Source organism: Ursus maritimus, unplaced genomic scaffold (genome assembly GCF_017311325.1).
Source record: "Ursus maritimus isolate PB19 unplaced genomic scaffold, ASM1731132v1 scaffold_26, whole genome shotgun sequence".
Lineage (NCBI taxonomy): Eukaryota > Metazoa > Chordata > Mammalia > Carnivora > Ursidae > Ursus > Ursus maritimus.
The window spans coordinates 29,228,191-29,248,595 of NW_024425119.1; the positions used below are offsets into that span (position 1 = coordinate 29,228,191).

The 20,405-nt window shown below is 35.4% G+C and overlaps 2 protein-coding genes across 12 annotated transcripts in view; one reads left to right on the plus strand and one right to left on the minus strand.

The window, feature by feature from the left end:
• DNM1L (dynamin 1 like) overlaps nucleotides 1–20,405 on the plus strand; it is a 45,268-nt gene that overhangs the window by 20,541 nt on the left and 4,322 nt on the right. For 4 of the 8 annotated variants that reach the window (XM_040642323.1, XM_040642324.1, XM_040642328.1 and 1 more), the window contains exons 3-15: nucleotides 2,483–2,521; nucleotides 3,956–4,002; nucleotides 4,397–4,468; nucleotides 6,731–6,817; nucleotides 8,545–8,707; nucleotides 9,937–10,057; nucleotides 11,415–11,546; nucleotides 12,599–12,805; nucleotides 15,660–15,780; nucleotides 16,003–16,158; nucleotides 16,401–16,490; nucleotides 17,879–17,971; nucleotides 20,321–20,377. In XM_040642323.1, coding sequence (XP_040498257.1) covers nucleotides 2,483–2,521; nucleotides 3,956–4,002; nucleotides 4,397–4,468; nucleotides 6,731–6,817; nucleotides 8,545–8,707; nucleotides 9,937–10,057; nucleotides 11,415–11,546; nucleotides 12,599–12,805; nucleotides 15,660–15,780; nucleotides 16,003–16,158; nucleotides 16,401–16,490; nucleotides 17,879–17,971; nucleotides 20,321–20,377 — 1,385 coding nt within the window. The remainder of the gene's footprint in view (nucleotides 1–2,482; nucleotides 2,522–3,955; nucleotides 4,003–4,396; nucleotides 4,469–6,730; nucleotides 6,818–8,544; nucleotides 8,708–9,936; nucleotides 10,058–11,414; nucleotides 11,547–12,598; nucleotides 12,806–15,659; nucleotides 15,781–16,002; nucleotides 16,159–16,400; nucleotides 16,491–17,878; nucleotides 17,972–20,320; nucleotides 20,378–20,405) is intronic. The other 4 variants (XM_040642325.1, XM_040642326.1, XM_040642330.1 and 1 more) reach the window with 1 other exon arrangement.
• Nucleotides 1–20,405, minus strand: part of YARS2 (tyrosyl-tRNA synthetase 2) — a 64,148-nt gene that overhangs the window by 18,920 nt on the left and 24,823 nt on the right. For 2 of the 4 annotated variants that reach the window (XR_566557.2, XR_566555.2), the window contains exon 6: nucleotides 12,631–12,699. The gene's annotated coding sequence lies outside the window, so the exon portion shown is untranslated. Of the gene's footprint in view, nucleotides 1–406; nucleotides 458–12,620; nucleotides 12,700–20,405 lie in introns of those variants that run through there. The other 2 variants (XR_566556.2, XR_566558.2) reach the window with 2 other exon arrangements.

Below are 20,405 nucleotides of genomic sequence, written 5' to 3' on the forward strand. Positions count from 1 at the left end.
AAGCTAATAAAATATTATTTTTAGAAAGAGTTTTGGTTCTTTTATTTTTTTACTATCTTTCTCTGGCTAAGGCTTACGTACATAGCACCTACTATTCTGATTTTTAAGATCCACCCACTCCTGCAATAGTAAATGTGGAATAATAAGATAAGAAAATAAGCACTGTCCTTTATAGCAGTCCTTCTTTGGTTAAACTGAAAATATTTTGAGAAATATTATGTCTATAAACGGATATAAAATTGTTTATTAAGTATGTGTCCTATTTATATTAGTGAGGTTGGAATGCTTGATGAAAGTAATATATTTAATCTTTGTTCAGTGTTTGGCTCAGACTGTCTTTTTTATAAAATGCTGTAAAATGCTGTAATTACTACATTTGTAGCAGAGTACCATGTTTGTTACTTACCTGCTGAGATCTGTTTTCAGTACACTTTCATTCTACTTCTTAGATTCTGACCTAAGAAGTGATGATAGTATTGATGAAATTGAAGTTACTTTAATTTGTATCTTATTTTTCCATTATTATAGGAGCATTGGTGGTGAAAGCCTAATTTTGTTAAGGAAGTAAAAAAAAACCCCTATCATGATGTAGAAAGTTAATCACTGAAGCAGTTTAATGAAGTTGTAGATGTTAACAAGTAATATTTTTGGATAAACTGCCAGAGGATATGCAGGAGCCTCTTAATTATATTAGGTAGCGTCTGGGCATATTATTCATCACTTTGCATTTCTGTAATATTTCTTTATTATTGAAATTCTGAGCCTTGAATTTAATCATTTTGGACTAACCTGTGGTTCAGCTTCATATATATATATATAGAATAACACTTAAAACTTCGTTCGCACTAACTTTCGTCAAATCTACCAAATACTTTAAACTAATAAGACTTTAAGAAACCATATGGCATTAGTTAGGTCTGTTTCTTTTAACTTTTTATTGTCTTCAGTCACCATGAAAAGGGCAGATGATAGATATCCTGCCTCTCAGAAAATATTTGCAGAGCTGGGCAGTGTTTTTAGAAAAGGGTGTACATTTCAGCTACAGAAGTGTCAGTTCCTCAGTATCTCTGCTTGTATGTTCACTATGTTTTGTTGATGTGTCTCTTCTTGGTGGTGGTCAGCAAATCTGCATATTTTAACCTATATATATATTTTTTTCAAAGCTTAGTGCTTATATTTTATATAAAAAAACATAAAACGTCACTTAAAATGACAACTTAGCTACCCGGAACACAAAATAGATTAAGTTTTGAGTATTAAATTTCATATGTCTTATTAATAACTGTCATAATTCCTTAGTTTCTCACCAGAGCCTCTTTATCCTCAGGATAAACAGTCTACCTTCCTCATAAATCTTTGTAACACAGAGAAAATCAGAAACAATGAAGCAGATAAACATTGAGTTAGCCACAAGAGTATGAACTACCTGACAGTCTGACAACCACAGAGGAGAAAGGGAGGAAAACATAACCAGATGGAACTTTCAAAAAAGAAAAAAATCAGTCTCTAACCATTTTGTATAAGGATTTATACGTCACAGGGCTTTGTTATGTAAGAAAGGCCCAAGTTATCAATAATAGTTTAGTTTAGGAGCAGAGTGTTTTAGGATGACATGGAGTAGTATAATCCATTTTAGATATAGGTCCATCAAAACTGACTAAAATAAACATTTTAATGTTTAATAGGCATAATTTAATTATCAGGAAATTTTATTCAATGTGGAATCTTTCATTCTGCAAACCAGCTATGATAATTGAGGTGTCAAATGTGTAGAATTTCTCAGCTTGCATCCCCTTTTGCCAGTGTAAAAGAATTTTCTGATAAAATCTTACCAAAAACGTATTCACACTGTTTTTTAGAGTAAGATAGTGGTTTAGTTTGAACTTTGGACTGCATGATTATCTGTCATATATTTTAAGAAATAAATCAAGCTTTCCTCAGATTTCTTTTTAGGCAAAATCCAAAAGCAGCATGCTGATTAAAGACCAAAGTCGTTTGTGTTCTTTTAAATTCAGTATATTTCAAAGAACATAATAATCGCTTATAAAGCTCAATCTTTGTGAATAGGGTAAATACTTGTATATATTTACTTTTGAGGTGTTGAAAGATGTTTTTGGTATGCTTTGTAGATTTTTCTGTACCAGGCAATTTATCTTTTCCCATAGTCATAGATATCAAATATATCAAGTATTTAATCCAGTTGTGTTAGAATAGAAACCAGAGGTAACACACTTAGTTGTCATGGAAAATAACAGTGAATTATGACACAGAGTATGCTTCATTTATATCACTTACAATCTCTACATCCCTTTAATTATAATTAATTATAGTGGGAGTTACAGTTGTAAATTTTGAATAATTGAATGCTCTGTGCATTTGAAATGTGTTCAGGTTTCTGCACATTTGATTTTTTTAAAAAGGTTTAAAATATTAGGGATAAGCACTAAACTTACAATTCTGTGCTGTTTCTCTTTAACTACAGACCCTGCTACATGGAAAAACTCAAGACACCTTTCTAAAGGTTTCCTTTATCCATTTGTTTTTGGCCCTTCTTTTTCTAGTATGCCTGCATGTGTGCTTATGTACTCTTACAGGCTGTGTGCGTTATTTCTCTTCCATTTTTATTTGCCTGTCCACATTGATTGATTGCAGGTGGTTCTCGTTCCCTCTTGGCATTGCATCAGAATGCAGGCTTTTTTTGGTGGTGAATGTAATTTATTTTATTTTTATTTTTAAAAACATGCTTGTTAAGCCAGGCCTCTCATATATGATAAGGTAAATTAAAAACACCCCTTTGGTCTGTAGTACTTGCCTCTGTGAGTTCTGTTCACCTAGAATACTCCAGTCCTCCATTGAGACTCCTTGGAAGAAGGTACTAAGCTTCAAGTAGGTGAGCATTTTACTTGCAAAAAGGATCCAGTTTTGTTTACCTTATTTCCACCAAAGAATCGAATCACTTTTTCTTCAATATTTATTTGAATATCTTTTAGTCATTTTTATTTTGATTTCAGTGGCTGATGTTCATTATTCATAAACTCAGTCATGAAGATATTTAAAACTCTAAATTTGGCGAAAACAATAGCTGTGCTTAGGCAGTTAGGTTACCTTTGTACAATTAAACATATCTAGTTTCTCTGAAAAAACTAGAACAAAACTTGCTTGCCAAGATTTAGACCACTTGAAACAGTGCCTACAGTGAATATATTTTCCTTTTTCTCAGCAAGTGCAGGAAGAACAGACCTTATTGGAAACTTCATGGAGAGTAGCGACTCCGTACAATAGTTATGCTAGGGTCTATCTGTCCCACCCTCGTCCCCAACACACTCATTTCATTTCTTTCCAACCTTCACTTCCAAGGGGGGGAAATCACCTTGAAAGTGCATATAAATCACAGAATGCACTACTGAGGGGGCTTTTTAAAGGAACAATAAATTGTGACTTACACGTAGCCAGTAGGAAACGAAATTTTAAAAAAATGGATTTAATAGCTGTTTCATTTACACATTGCAAATTTTTACCTTGAGTTATGTATGTAAATCTATTTTATGTGCTTTTTGCATTACTCAGTAGGATTCTTAGTTTTTCTTCTTTTAGCCATTTGGTTGAGTTACTTTCGTTATATAAACTGCTTTATGTGTAAGATATTTAAAAACAAATCATATACTTTTACTATGATATAATTACATACAAAATACAAAGAGAAGTGAATAGTTTTATTTGTAGAATCAATATTCAAATCTAGATTTCAAAAGGAAGACCTGTGAATAACTGAAAATAGTCACTTCTTGAAATATAGGATACAATTTTTAAAATATGAAAGTATAATTTAATAGATCTTAAAATACTGCTTGTCAGTGGCAAAACAGAAACAAATGATACTGTGTTGCCTTTTTGAATTCCTAAGATGAAAAGGTAATTCCCGTAGTTTCCAATAAACGGAGTTTTTCTTTTTCAGGGGTTGAAGCAGAAGAATGGGGTAAATTTCTTCACACCAAAAATAAGGTAATCAATCACACAATATTATGAAGAAATAACATGTTGAAAATTTTTTTTGTGCAAGTATTTGATAACTTAGTTTCTTATCATTGGTGTGGTATGTTACCTTGAAGCAACTGTTCCTTGTAAAATAAATCTAATCTTAGTAACATTTCTAACCATAGCAGTTTATTTGGAAAACATATTAAGTTGAGCTTTATCGTAATTTGGAAATTTACTGTTGTGGGATCAGGCAGCTTTGAGAAACTCATATAAAACTCTGGCTCAGAAAATACGTGTATATGTTAGAATTTACTAATTCTGTGAAGCAGATCATAGACCTCTTTGAAATTTATGAACCCCTCACTTAAAAACTTGATCTTACTATGAGTGTTGTGCTTTTTGTTTCAATGATTTTTAGCTTTACACGGATTTTGATGAAATTCGACAAGAAATTGAAAATGAAACAGAAAGGATTTCAGGAAATAATAAGGTGGGCATCTTTTAGAGCTGGAGCATACAAGCACAGTAAATATATACTGAGAGTATTCTGTGTGTAATGTATGATGGGCATTGTAAATTCATAGTCCTGAAACTAATGGGGATTTTCACAAATATATAAAAACGACTTAAAATCCCATTTGTTTCTTAGAGCTTTATTATACTACCAGATATTTCATTTAGATATTTATTCTTGATCTGGTGATGTACGTAGCACTTGTATAATTTTTCTGTTTGGTACTGCTACAATAAGTTAGCTTTTTCTGATGAATTGACTGTACTCTAACATGAGGCATTTTGTAACTTCTGAGATTTTGAAGCACTCTCTTACCTGAGTAAGGCTAGATTTACTATGAAAGTAGAGAGGTTTTTTTTTCCAGTGAAAATAACAACTAATGTTAACTACTTGTTTTCCTGTTTTCTAATATTGTGAGAATTTAAAGTAAATTAGGTGTCCGAGATGCCATTAATCTTGGCACCAGGCACTGTTACTGCTTCCCATAAATGCTTGTTTTCTTTCCTTTGTTTGTTCTTGCTACCTTTCTCTCTGTTCCCTTCCTTTAAAAAAAAATTTTTTTAAGCCTCCATTCTTGTATTATCCAGAGGCTATTTAATCCCACAAGTGGGCCCTAGCCCAGCATTAATATTCAGCAAGTATTCATTGAACCCTTTTGTCTGCCAGGTGCTGTGCTGGAGTGGCTGTCCTGACAAAAAGGCATTTTGGGAGCCATATCAGTTCTTTATGTCTAGTCAGGATATTTATCTCTCTGACATCTGGTAACCTTTGAGTTGCTGCTGCTACCATACTTCCTTGAATTTCTCATAATGGTGTTGTACAGAAGAGGTAGAAAAGTGGCAAGGAAATAGATTAGCTTGTCTCAGTCCTGTAATTGTACCAGGGGTAATTTTGATTTGGGGGATGTTATTAATCATAATACCAGTCTGAATTCGCTCCTGCATCGCCACGGATTTACTGAATTTAGGAATTGGTGGTAATTTTACATAGGGCTAGACTTTAGAGTGGATGTGACTAGTGCTTCAGAAAGGAAAGTTTTAGTTACACTAAACTGAATGTCATGAAATGTCTGTATACCAACAAGATGTGTAATTTATCGTGGGGATAGGATATACTTACCTAGCAGGTTTTCTTACCCACAGTGTCCAAAGAATGAGAAGTCCCCTACCCCCAATCTGTGAAAAGTCTCTCCTAAGTCATGTTTGTAATGAAGTAAATGATACTTTGATCTTATGTAAGTAATTTTATATGTGTAAATATCTAGATGATTTCATATGCCTAACATAAAGCCCTGAAAGATTTAAAATACCTGTGGGATTGGAATTGTAAAGGCATTTGAGCAAAGCTTTGTAGTGGACATGATAAGGGAATCCTGAGAAGTACACAGCCTAGGTAGGTATGCTGAATATCAGCATATGACTTTGGAACATTGGTGTATTTGAGATAGAAAAGTAGTTCGGAGTAATTTAATATAACTCAGAGTATGAAGGATGTTCCAAAAAAGCTTTCTGGGAAATTAGAATTTTCATTGGGTTAATGAAAGAAGATATAAGGTAGGTAAGATGAGAGGACGTTTCCAAGGATAAAGAAGGGCACGTGCAAAGACAAGTTATGCACATTTTCGTTGTGCCTTTTTACTGGCTCAGCTTTAGAACTTGTAGAGGACCAGTGGTGAAGAGAAGGCAATCTGGATAATAATCTCAGTCTAGGGGAGAGAAAATAGAGGTATCTCTCACTATCCAGATTCTCACTAATTGAATTCAGGGATCTGAAGATACAGATAAATTTTCCGAGGGATCTCTTACAATATACACTTCTGCTACTTGATATTCAAAGATTGGGAGCCAAGTTGATTTGGATAACTTGTTGCCCTGTGCCTCACTGTCTACTCAAGAACCTCATACATTTGGATAGTGATACAGTTTTCTTTTGTTCAGCACTAAGTCTGTTAAACATATTTAAGAAGTTTTGTCTGTTCAGAATCAAGAGACAAGAATGGGAAGTAATGCAGGGAAAATAAATTTTGTATATTAATGTTAGAGGATTTGATAAGATTATCACCTGCTATATGGCTGTCTGTCTTACTTGCCATGTGTTTCATCAGGTTTTGATCATTCAAATGTTCATGGTTTAATTCATATTTAAAAGCATCTAATGTTATCTACTTGAAATGAGGTGTACTTTAGCATTTTATATTTCACTGAAATTTTAATATGATATTTTTAAACTTATTTTTAGGGAGTAAGCCCTGAGCCAATTCATCTTAAGATTTTTTCACCCAATGTTGTCAATCTGACACTTGTGGATTTGCCAGGAATGACCAAGGTAAAGATTAGTTGTTACTCATTGTGGATTTGGTCATGTTTGTTTTCGACTGTGGTGGTTTTTGCTTGACCTCATATGAGAATAATCAGTTTTTGGTCCCCCTCCCCCCCCAATCAACTTGGCCTATTAGCAGCATTGATATAGTTGAGCCCTCCCTTCTCCTTGAAACACTTGCTTTACTTGACTTCCAGGATACCATACTCTGCAGGTTTCTCTCCAGTCTTACTGACCACTCCTCTGTCTGTTTTGCTGGTTTATTATCTTCCCACTGTCTCCACAGTGAGTGCCTCAGACCTGTTTTTAGACTAACTCTCGTCAGTTGGGTACACCTACCCGCCCCCTTGATGATCTCATCCAAACTATGGCTTTAAATACATGAGTGTCTGTATGCTGGCAGCATGTAAACATCTCCAGACTTGTACATCCAACTGTCTATTTGATATGTGCGCTGAAGTGTCGAATAGGCATTTCAAACTTGATGTGTATTATGCTAGATTTCTGACCTCTCCGTCAACCTTATTCGATCCTTCTGTAGTCTCCCCCACCTCAATAAATGGCAGCTGTCTTCTATCAGTTGCTTAGCCAAAAAGTTTGTAGTCATCGTTGACACTCTTTATGCCACACCCTACTTCCTCAGAAGATCCTTTTGGCTCTCCTTACATTTAAAATATATCCAGAACTCCATTATATCTTACAAATTGATAGCTACCATCCTGGTCTAGTCACTCTCCTGTCAGCTGGATTATTGCAATAACCTCCTAATAGGTCTTCCTCATAATCTGTTCTTAAGCAAGCAGCCAAAGTGATGCTATTAAGGTGAAAATTAGTTGTGTCATTCCTTGGTTCAGAATCTCTCCAATGGCTTTTCATTTCATTCACAGTCAAAGCTCAAGTTCTTAAAAGAGGAAATTATCCCTGTTATTCTTCTAACTCCATCTGCTCCAGTTTTCTGCCCTTACTGTTCATTCTGCTGGAATATTCTTCCCCAGATATCTACATGTACCTCTCCCTTGTCTCCTTCCGTTTCTGCTCATTCTCTCTTTTAAAAAAATTTTTTTTGTTTTATTTTTTATTTTTTTTAAAAATATTTATTTTTCAGAGAGAGAGTGAGCGAGCACAAATGGGGGAGCAGCAGGCAGAGGGAGAAGAAACAGGTTCCCCACTGTCTGCTTATTCTCTTAAATGTCATTATCTGAGTGACTTCTTCCCTCGTTACTCTATTTAAAAGCATAATCCTATTTAAAATGATAATTTAAAAGTATAACCTTCTCTAATCATTCCCTAGCTTTGTGTTCTGCTTAATTTTTTTCCATAGCTCTACCACCACCTAGATACTACATTTGTATTTGCTTATTATCTACTTCTCATCACTAAAATATAAACTCTATGAAGACAGGAATTTCAGTCTTTTTAAATCAGTACTGTGACGTATCTGATGTAGAACAGCGCCTGAAATAGAGTAGGCTGCCAGGAAATACTTGCTAATTGAATGAACGAAGAATTTGTCTCTAGGCAGTTACCATTGACCAATCCTTTACATGGTAAACTTTTGATATTTGTAAGAGGTACGTTTTGAGACTTTCACATACTACTACTAGTAGTAGTATATACTTTCTTCATTTTAATGACCTGTGTATGGAGTAATACCTATATTCTGTAGATTAAATGGGGGTGGGGGAAGCTGAGTTGATTTTTATTAGTTCCTTGCTCGTCTCTGTTCGGTTCAGGTGCCTGTAGGTGATCAACCTAAGGATATTGAGCTTCAAATCAGAGAGCTCATTCTTCGGTTCATCAGTAACCCAAATTCCATCATCCTTGCCGTCACTGCTGCTAATACAGATATGGCAACGTCAGAGGCACTTAAGATTTCAAGAGAGGTAGATCCAGATGGTAAGGACAGATGTTAATATTGAATGAGATGCTTGGTTAACAGTGGTAAATCTGCCCTCGAGAGGAATATCTAATTTTAAAAGTAATTTTTCTAGCTGTTAATGCAGATTTAAAAAATAATACATTCATACTTTGCTTATAATTACAAATGAAAATTCTGATGGAAAATAAAGTTTTAATGGGTTAGTTGTTATATAGTCAAGGCAAAAACACTTTACATGATGTCCATATTTGTAATGAATGGTTGCCTGATGATTTTAAAATTATAAGATGGGCTATGCAAAGAGGGTTTGTATTGTATAAATAAAATAATTTAGATATTTGAATGGCTGACTTCTTAGAATAACTATCATAATAGGTAATCATTGTAGATTATTATGGTATAGTAGAAAATTGTGGTATCTGCATTCTGCGGAGGTAGAAAAACATTTAGACAAGGCAGAGGAAATTCTTAGAAATAAAGGTAAAATCCTTTTATGAAGCATTCATAGCCCTAAGGATTATGTTCGTAAATCCTAATTTAGTTCATACTGTGGGTCAGTGTATCGTATTTGACTAATGCTGTGATGTGCATCTCTTAATATATATAAAATGGCACCTTGTAGGCGAGTAGTTACTATTGCTGCTAATAAATATAGCTTTGCGCTCCATATAGGAGCTAATTTTTTTTTAACCTGAGTATTTGGAGGTTCTGTGAGCTGTGTCATGTTTCTTTTTTCCTGCTTCGAAGAAGAATTTGAAATAAAAATTTGTTAGGAAAAGTTAATGTGAAAACTGCTAATGAAAATTACCATAAACAGTAATTTTTAATTTTTTAATTTCAAATTTTTAAGAAGCTTTTAACCACTTGTCATTTTAGATTAAAAGGTAAGCTCTAGGGGTACCTGGCTGGCTCAGTCAGTATAGCATGTGGCTTTTTAAAAAAGATTTTATTTATTTATTTGAAAGAGAAAGAGGGAGCACTAGCTGGGGAGGGACAGAGGGAGAGGGACAAGTAGACTGCTGAGGCTGGGGCCCTGACAAGGGGCTTGATCTTATGACCCTGAGATCATGACCTGATTGAGCCACCCATGTGTCCCTAAAATTAGTTTTTAAAAACAGTATTTGTAAGCAAAGGTTAGAAAATGATGACAGAGGTAATGTTAAGGAGGGATTATAGATGAGGATTTTTCTTTGTTAATACCTAATAGCTTTATTTAATGGATCATTTTCCTTTTTGCATTTACCAGGTCGCAGAACCTTAGCTGTAATCACTAAACTTGACCTCATGGATGCGGGTACTGATGCCATGGATGTATTGATGGGAAGGGTTATACCAGTCAAACTTGGAATAATTGGAGTAGTTAACAGGTTAGCAGTCAAGAATGGGATAAGAATTGCAGCATTCCCATTTCAAAGCAAATCTGAATTTTTAAAAGCAGTCTAAAATGTGATATTATCCCTCTTTCCCCCTTTTACTATAATCTTGGTATTGCTAGGAATTCATTGCTCTAGAGGAAGAGGTTCACTAAAGCCTCCTGTGGGCATTTGTAATGGAAGGTGTTTTTAAAGTAAGCAGTCCATAAAATGGAAGAAAATTTAATAGCCAGGCTTGAAAATTTTCTGCCTATTATGTTATGTATGAGGAGTGCACTGGATAAGAAAAAAAAAGTATTATTTAATTTGCACGTAATCAAGAAAAAGTTTGTGAATAAGGTGGTAGGATTTTAATAAATTGGTTTAACACCTCTGGCATTAGTGATCCTTCATAATTGCCAGGATGTGACTTGGAGAAATTTTATTAAAGATATTCTAATTATAAATAGCTGGTATTAAAAATTGTAGAAAGGAAACTAGTATTGAGTGTCTGTGTTTTAGACCCTCCCCTGTGAGCAGTTTGCAAATGATCTCTCTTTAAACCCTTATAACATCTCTGTGAGGTAGGGGTTGATGTTTATTTTATAATCAGAAGACTTAAGTTATACATCTACCAAAGTCACATGGTGAAAGATTGCAAATGAAGATCTCTCTTCATTCAGAAAGCCTTTATAAAGTAGGAAGCATTGAAATTAACAGGAGATCTGGGTTCTACTCCTAGTTTGTTCATAAAGTAGATACATAATGTGGATTTAAATGACACCTAACATCTTTGGGTCTCAGGCCTTTTCTAAATGAAACTGTTTTTACTAAGTGATACCGAAGATCCTTTACAGTTGTCTGCTTTATTCATATGTCCTAACTCGCCCATACTTCAGCTTTTTTTTTTAATCCCTCCTTCTCTTTTCATGGTACAAAACTGTTGCATTTGTGAATGACTGCTCTTCAAGTTAATTATTTTTGGTAGAAATTAGTTGTCTGTATATGGATAAAATATACAGCTGGTTATCATATTTATACTTTTTTTCACCTGAGTATCCCTGTTACTTCAGAGTACTGCTTTTGACAGAAGTTAATGGTAGCGGTGAGGCCTAAACTATTCAGGTATCACAAGTCACAGATTGAGTCTTGGCGGAAGTGCTTAACATGTGACCTTGGGTAGGTTAATGTCCCTGAGCCTCGGTTCCTTTGCTGTAAAATGGGATAACACCTGCTGCATAGAATTATGACAAGAATTCGATAACACAGCCCATGTCAGGCATTACAATGTGTGGCACTACCATCATCATCTGAGGTATGTAGAGGACACAATTGACTTTTAATTAAACAGTTTGTTATTTTTCAACCTTAGGAGCCAGCTAGACATTAACAATAAGAAGAGTGTAACTGATTCAATCCGTGATGAATATGCTTTCCTTCAAAAGAAATACCCATCTCTGGCTAATAGAAATGGAACAAAGTATCTTGCTAGGACTCTAAACAGGTAACATTTTTACTCTTGGAAAGTGAGGTCCTTTTGGTTTGCCAATAGGTGTCTGAGAGCTCTCATTTTTAGTTCCTTATATTTTCATAACATTCTCGTGTGTACAGTTTCAGGTTTTGTTTCTTATACAGTAGGTTCTTATAAAGTAGATGTCTTTTTTAATTCGGGTGGTTGGCATTAAATTATGTAGTCTAGGAATGCTCAAAGGAATTATTTTTTTTTAAAGATTTTATTTATTTATTTGACAGAGATAGAGGCAGCCAGCGAGAGAGGGAACACAAGCAGGGGGAGTGGGAGAGGAAGAAGCAGGCTCCCAGCAGAGGAGCCTGATGTGGGGCTCGATCCCAGAACGCCGGGATCACGCCCTGAGCCGAAGGCAGACGCTTAACGACTGAGCCACCCAGGCGCCCCTCAAAGGAATTTTTAAAATGTCTTAATTATGAAGTTCTTGACAGTCAATTTACTTTGGTAATAGAACTAGATAGCGGGTGACTTAATTTCCACTTGGGATTTCAGGAACTAAATTAAAATGTAAAATTTTCACATAATCGATTCTTATTTTAGGATGTCTTCTATTATTCATAAAAAGAATTTGAAGTATATACCTCGAATCCTTAATATCCATTGATAGTAGAGGGACTGGAAAACCTTTCTAGATAATTTATAAATGACTGAAATAAAAACTGTTTTCTCTTACCTTTGTCTTATTTCCTAAATAAATTAAAGCCTAATGGACTTGGATTGATTTTCACTGTGCTAAGTACTCATTGTAAAAAATAAGAAATCAAAAATTTTTTCAATTTATATGTGGTTCTCTAGCAAATACTACAGTTTGATGGGTTGAAGGCAAATTTAAAAAGTGTTGACCAAGTTGTCTTTGTTCATATCATTATTTTCAGTAAATAAGTATTTGCATCTAGCCTAAGATTGCATTATTTCCTGCCACGACAAATTTGACAGCTTTTACCATTATTGGCATTTAAAAAATTTGACCTGTTTGGGTCTTCAAAATATATTTTTCTTTAAAATCATTTCTTTCTAACCTTTATTAGGTTATTGATGCACCATATAAGAGATTGCTTACCGGAGCTGAAAACAAGGATAAATGTTCTGGCTGCTCAGTATCAGTCTCTCCTCAACAGCTACGGTGAACCTGTGGACGATAAAAGTGCTACTTTACTTCAGCTTATTACCAAGTTTGCCACAGAATACTGTAACACTATTGAGGGAACTGCAAAATATATTGAAACCTCAGAGCTGTAAGTAAAAAAATTTCTCTCTGAATTTGGTTATCTGAATTGCTGGGTTACTTTAGCTTTTGTAGCAGTGACTTTAACTCTGAGATTTTCTGATTGTGATTTATAATCTGCAGAATAGTATTTTGCAGAAATAATAGGATGATATCTGATGTATGTGTAAAAATGCTTTGTAAACTTAGGTAAAGCAGAGTAAAAATTTTGTTTTTTTTTTAAACAAGACTTTGATAAGCATTTAAAAATATTTGGTAATTTCTTTTTAAATGTTTCTTTAATAGACACACTCTAATTTTTCATGAAACAAAAAGAAAATGCAGATAAAAAGAACAGAAGGACAAAATTACTTAATTCCACTACCCAGAAATAGTCCCTGCTAATTTTGGCATGAACCTAGACATTTTTCTAAGCATCTGGAAAATATATAAATGTCTGTATTTCAGATCACAATACTATCATGCTATTTTGGAATCATTTCTTTCAATCAACGTGTCACAGACAACTAATATAAATTACACATTTCTGTAATCTTAAAAGTTTACATGGCATGTTACAGATCAAAATACGATCATGCTATTTTGGAATCATTTCTTTCAATCAACGTGTCACAAACAACTAATATTAATTATACATTTCTATAATCTTAAAAATTTACATGGCATGTTACATTTTAGATACACTCTCTTTTCTTGAACCAGTACTCTACTACTGATAGATCGTTTTTATTCATACACATATATGAACAGTGTTGTGATAGACTACTTGGGGGGCATGTTTCAGAGTAAACCTGTAGGCTAAATTCCTAGAATGGAATTACTGTGTTAAAGGGTAGGAACATCCTAAAAGTCTCTTACTGTTGCCATACTGTTAGTAGATTGTATTGTTTTACTACTAGCAATAGAAGAGTGTTCGTTTCTCTGAACTGTCACTTAAAAAAAATCTTTTAATTTTGAAGTAATTATAGACTTCCAGGAAGTTGCAAATAAAGGTACCTTCTTAGGTCCTGTTAATCCTTCACCCCATCTTCCCCAGTATTGACATTTTGCGTAACTATAGGACAGTAACAAAATGAGAAGTGGACATTGGTACAACTCACAGAGCTTATTCAGATTGCACCACCTGGGAAATTATACACACACTTGTGTATTCTGTGTACTTTTGTGTGACCCAGGTGGCCTTTTACGTGAGTTAATTCCATAAAGACAGTATTGAATTGGTGAATGGCTGGTTATTTTATATATATCTATATCTATAGATATAGATATATATGGCATATTGAGGGAAATAAAGATTATAAGATGAACCTTGGAAAAGCTTAGTGGGTAAGGTAGAACAAGGTAACACGAGGGACGATTATGTGGCAAACAGGAGTATAATCAAGTATTTTTATTTAAATAGTTATTAAATATAAGCACATTTCTGAATACGTATTATAACATATATGGGGAGTTTTATAAGTAGTAAATAAAGCAAATATCTGTGTAATCATTTACGCCTTTAAAACATTGAAGAGAGAACATTTACATTTCTCTCAGGGACTGGGAGAGTGCCATAGTTAAGAATGTGTTCAGGTTGGGCTCTGAATAGAATTTGGGGAGGCAATAAGTAGAAGGGTGTTTAGGCTTTGGGACAGCAAAGAGTAACGCAGGGTGTATTTGGAGAATTGCATGTACAGTGACGGGGTAGAACAGGAGGTTAGGCAGCAAAGGCATCGAAGAACAAGATTATGGAAAGTCAGATATCTTCAGAATTCGGAAAACTTCCTGCTATAAAAATAAAACACTTTCAGTCATCCCATTCTAGAAGGATAATTCTAGTCGTTATGGAAGATTATTTGGGAAGGGAAAGGTTGGAGGCAGACTGGTAATTTAACCATTTTTAAGTATAATTTAATGGCATTCAATTAAAGTCACAGTATTGTCCAATCATCAAATGGCATCTATTTCTAAAAATTTTTATCACCCCAACAGAAACTCCGTATCCATTAAGCAGTATCTCTGTTTCCTCCTCCTCCAGTCTCTGGTAATCTCTAATTTACTTTCTGTCTCTGAATTGGCTAATTCTAGATATTTTATATGAGGGGAAACATACAATATCTGTCCTTTTGTGTTCGGCTTATTTCACTTAGCGTAATGTTAGGCTTGTACCTTCTGCTTAGACAACTATAAGAGAGTAGTGCGTAATAGAGATTTAATTTGTTTAAAGCAGGAGCAAACTGAGCCCATTGGCTAAAAAGGATTTTTATATTTTTAAATGGTTGAAAAAAATTCAAAGAATATTTCATGACGTGAAAATTATGTAGAATCCAGATTTTAGTGTGCATAAGTTTTACTGGAACACAGCTATGCTTATTTGTTTCTATTTTGTCTGTAGCTGCTTTTTTGCTCAGTGGTAGAACAGAGTTATTGTGGCAGAGACTGTGTGGCCTGAAAAGCCGAAACGGTTTACTCTCTGGTCTTTTACAGGAAAAGTTTGTCTCTCTCTCCTGTAAATTGTGAATAAACAGAAATAAATAAGACACTGTTTCTTGTAAAAAGCTCATAGTCGAAGAAAACTGGGGCAAAGATGTTTAGTAGTTCTTAGTGAACTGATGTTTTTGACAGAACAGTTATTGTGTGTGTGTGTGTACACACACATATACACGTGATGAATGCTTTTGTGGGGTGACTCTTCTTCATTAAAAGAAAAATTAGAGAAACTGTTTCTTAATGGGAGTTGTGAACACATGGAAATGATCTAAATGTAATTATTTGAGACTTTCTCGGGAAATAAGACCTTAAAAGCTCATAGGAAGACTTCTAACTTGTAGCTTCCTTTCCTTTCAGTAATAATGGAAACCATATACTTCATTGCCTTTCAGATGCGGTGGTGCTAGGATATGTTATATTTTCCATGAGACTTTTGGGCGAACTTTAGAATCTGTTGACCCACTAGGTGGCCTTAACACTATTGACATTTTGACTGCCATTAGAAATGCTACTGTGAGTATGCTCAACTTTTAGAATTTTTTAAAAAGAGGTTAAAGGTTTATTATAATTTTTAACCCATCAGCTATATCTTTTTAAATGAATTTTATTTTTGCTCTTGTACTTGGTATTTAGGAAGCACTTCTCACGAAAAATACCAAAAAACATGATTTATTTTAACCTAGGGAAGAATTAAAATTTTGTGTAGGTGTAATAAGAGCTCAAAAACTTTTTTAGGGTCCTCGTCCTGCTTTGTTTGTGCCTGAAGTTTCATTTGAGTTACTGGTCAAGCGGCAGATCAAGCGTCTGGAAGAACCCAGTCTGCGTTGTGTGGAGCTGGTCCATGAGGAGATGCAGAGGATCATTCAGCACTGTAGCAATTACAGCACACAGGTAGCTGCGAGCTGGCCCGTGTGGTGGAGCCGGACAAGACCCGGAGTGCAGGTTTCATGGGTGGGAGGAAACACGGAAGATGGGCTGAAAGTAACTTAAAACCTGCATTTTCCTGACCGGAAAGTGATTTGAAGTAATATATTTAAGTGTCGCTTAAAAGCTAATTCAGTATTTTGGTGATTATTTAATTTTCCTTTAAACAAAGAAGATTGTTCTGTTTTTCTTTCTTCCATCATATGTAGGAGTTGTTGCGGTTTCCTAAGCTTCATGATGCCATAGTGGAAGTAGTGACTTGTCTTCTTCGTAAACGGTTGCCTGTTACAAATGAAATGGTGAGCTGTTACTTTCCCAAATCATCATTGTACCCGCTGTTCAAGAAGTTCTCTTGTACAGCAGTAGGAGTCCTTTAGAGTGTAGGCACGTTTCCCAGTGTATTGGGAAGAAAACGAAGTGAACCTCACTCTTCAAAGGACGCTTCAGTAATTCTGGCATAAAGTAGGTTTTTCTTCATATTTGAATTATTGGTAGCTTGCAGCCACAGGTTTTCATGAGAAAGGAGTTGCGGATTGTGAATAGCTTTGCTCTACTACTTAGCACCACTGATCCAATGGAAAATTAGTTTTATCTTCAGTCCCAGGAAACTGAGCTTTATAATAAAGCAAGCTGTTTTTAACTCTGGTACATAGGGGTCATTTGGCCACCTCTAGTTTGCTTGTAATACCATTGTTGCTTGCTGCTATTTTGTGGGTTGCTGCTATCCTTAAAAATGCTCAAATTGGCAAAAATATGGGATAAGCATTTGAGATTGCCTTTATGTCTCTATTTGTTGGAGGAGTGTTTTTCCTGTCTGGTCACTAAAAGTGCATTTGGGTCCTTGGCTCAGGATGGTGGTGAGCCCCAGTGGAGGTTTACTAAGACTCCAGAACCATCCCTAAGTGTAGAATGTGAGCGCTGCTGCTTGGGTGTTGCCCTAGTGAGCGTAACCCCCAGGCTGAGAGGAGCGGGGATATAGTTCGCCTGATCTCAGAGTTACTGATAGCACAGAATCATTGGAATTTCATTTGAATAGATGCTTTTCACCTTGGTTCTTGACGTTTTCGTGCTCTCCTAATACCTGCGATTCGTTAGGGCAGTGCAAATGAAGGAGTCGAATCTCTGCAATGCTGGAGAAAGTAATTTCAACTTTCCTTTTGGATTATTGTACCATTAGGATTTCAAACCATGTATAATATTTAAACTGTGTGTGTCTAATTAAGGCTGATCAATCATTATCTCAGGTCTTTAAATGTCCTTTACTCAAAGTTAACATCTTTTATATCTGATTATGAAATGTTTTCTTGTTGAAACTGAACTGAAACTTTTAACACGGAATAGCAGATGATCTGAGATTTTAATAGCAAAATTACATAAAGCCTTGGAACTTAGATTTGCATCTGGGAATTTTTTTTTCCCCTAACAAAGTACTTCTGACTACCTTAAGTTACTTCCTCCCCTGCCCCTTTAGAAGTGCAATCTTAGCTCCTGAGATATAAAAAATTCAAAAGATAGAGCAAATTATTACATGGCATAACATATGCATCAGTTGGAATGTAATTATTTATTGATTTAGGCATCAGTGTCCCCTACTGTCTTTTTTAGAACTGTTCACTAAGTTTTATGTTTCCTAAAGTAGAATTAGGTCGACATATTTTTGCATGTAGCCTAATTTTTTTTCTTCTAGGTCCATAACTTAGTGGCAATTGAATTGGCTTATATCAACACAAAACATCCAGACTTTGCTGATGCTTGTGGGCTAATGAACAATAACATAGAGGTAAATACCATTTGAATTATTGTTTTTGAGAGAAAAAAATGTAAATCAGTTGTATCAAATTTACCTGAGCATGGGATAATTATAAAACACACATGGACCATATTATTGTCTGGTTACAATCCCAGGAAGTATGCTGAGGGCATTACATTGTTATGTTAAATCTAGTTCTCAACACCACCTGGCAACATTATTCTAATTTTCTGTTTACACCACTGCGATTCAGAGGGGATCTGGGATTCACTGATTTAGTGCTGAAGAACTGCCAGCTCCCTTTCAGGAACAGTTGTAGTTTATTCAGGTTGAAGAGTGGAAACCTGAGTGTTTAACGTTTTCATATGGCTCTGAAAGCTGGGAAGGAAACATTCCAAGATTTACCTAAATTAATAGTAAATTTTCACCAGTACTGGGGTTGCTGCATTTCATGGCTTTTTTTTTTTCCATTTGAGGTGAATGTTATCAGTTGTGTAAGAACTCATATGGAGCCAAGGCTGGTGGATAAAGCCAATTTATCCAAATGCTATTTTTGTTCTCAGCTACTTTTATCCAAGAACAGTAAATTTTTCTGCTACTCTTTAATCCAGTAAGACCTTAGAGTCCCCTTCTTTATAAAATTTCCTTTTATGCATATGGGTGGAGGCAAAATTGTAAACATGGAATTTGGGAACTGGAAGGGACCCTGGGTCGGCAGCTTTAGTCCTTTGGTTAAACAGATGAGGAATCTGAGGCCCAAAGATGGTAACAGTGTTATTTTAGTGCTTATTTTGCCAGATACTGTTGGAGGAAACAAGCAAACGTCTTTTTAACAGGTTTAGGGAACCATTTTTTAGCTCCTTAGCTGAGGTGACTCAAGTGTCAGAAAAACATTTCAAAACAGACATGAGTAAGGCACTTTAAAGCACTTGGAAAGTGCACTAGAAAAGAGTTATATTAAAAATTAGCATGTAGACACTGTCTTAGAATAAGGGATTAGTTCTTGTAACACAAACCACCTTCAATGGAAAACTGATGTTTGTAAGTTTTTGTAATACTGACAAGGTCATTTATGATACGATTTCAGCTAAGTTTTGTTTTTTAAACACATGAGTATGTCTGTTTTTAACAATTCCGTGACAAAGAACTTTATCTGGATATTCTCATCAAATCTTTACAACCACCTTCTGAGGGTAGGTAATGTTAACAGACTACAAAACTGAGGGCTCAGAAAGAGCTGGTAACTTGTCCAGCTAACAAAGCTACGTTAGCCTGGACTGTTGTCCAGGGCCGGCCAAGGTCATGGTTGGTAACAGACTACAATGAGAATTTCTGGGCTCCACATTCTCCTCCTGCCTTTTGCTTTATGTCCCTCTTCAAAATGTAAATTATTCTGAAGATTGTTAAATCCACATATTTTTATCATATGCAAAATTTTTTTATCACCGGATTCCCTCATGAAAAAGATGAAAATCAGCCAAGTACCTGTCAAAAGAAAGTCTTACCCATAAAAGATCACTGTGGAAGCTTTGTTGACATCTCTTTTGCAGGTTTGAGAGTGCTGATGAAATGGTTTCTCCTTAGGAGCAATTTTGACTTTAACCTAAATGCTTTCCTGTGTCTGTCGCTGCCTGCGAGCGAGCCGGAACACCATCTTTCTCTAGTTTCACTCTTGCACCGGCCGTGGTGTGGTGCTTCCCATACGGCAGGTGTTCACGGCCTGTTGATTTGAATTTAACACTTTCTTAAGCTTTGGACCAGAGTTACCTGGTAATACTGGCAAATTAGAAGAGTGGGCGGTCAGTCTGTTAAATTAGGTTACAGACTGTTTTCACCACTACATTTATTTCTGGGAGATAGGTTCAGGATAAAGTTTAGGAACATCCTTGAAGGATAACCTCCAGCACAGGTATGTAGGGTTTTGTGTATGGGAGTTGTGTGAATTTAACACACAGGTGTGTAGGTTAGAGTGATTTTTAAAGGCTTAAGTTTTTTGTCATCTGTGCACTTAAGCTTCCACAGGGTGTGCTGAAGGATTGTGCACATGTTTATGTGGGGACAGTTTAAATCAGTGACTCCTAGTGGGAAAGAGAGATGTCGGCCCATCACCCCTCAACTGAGAATCCCTGGTACAGGGAGCCACTGTTACTGACGTTGTATTGTATCCTTCAGGTGTGTTGGGCAGAAAAAAAAGATTGAGAAGCATTGGGTTAAATGATTTCTTGTTTGTTTTAAAATAAAATTGTGGCATGAGTCCCAACAGTGAGAGGATATACTGTAAGTTATTCCACACTTTTCAATTCAGCTGAACATTTTTTAGTAGGCTTCTCTCTCAATGCTCTGATACTCACTTCGGTTTTGTTTGGTTGTGTTTTATAGGAACAAAGGAGAAACAGGCTAGCAAGAGAATTACCTTCAGCTGTATCACGAGACAAGGTAAAAAAAAAAAAGTACTTTTAAATCA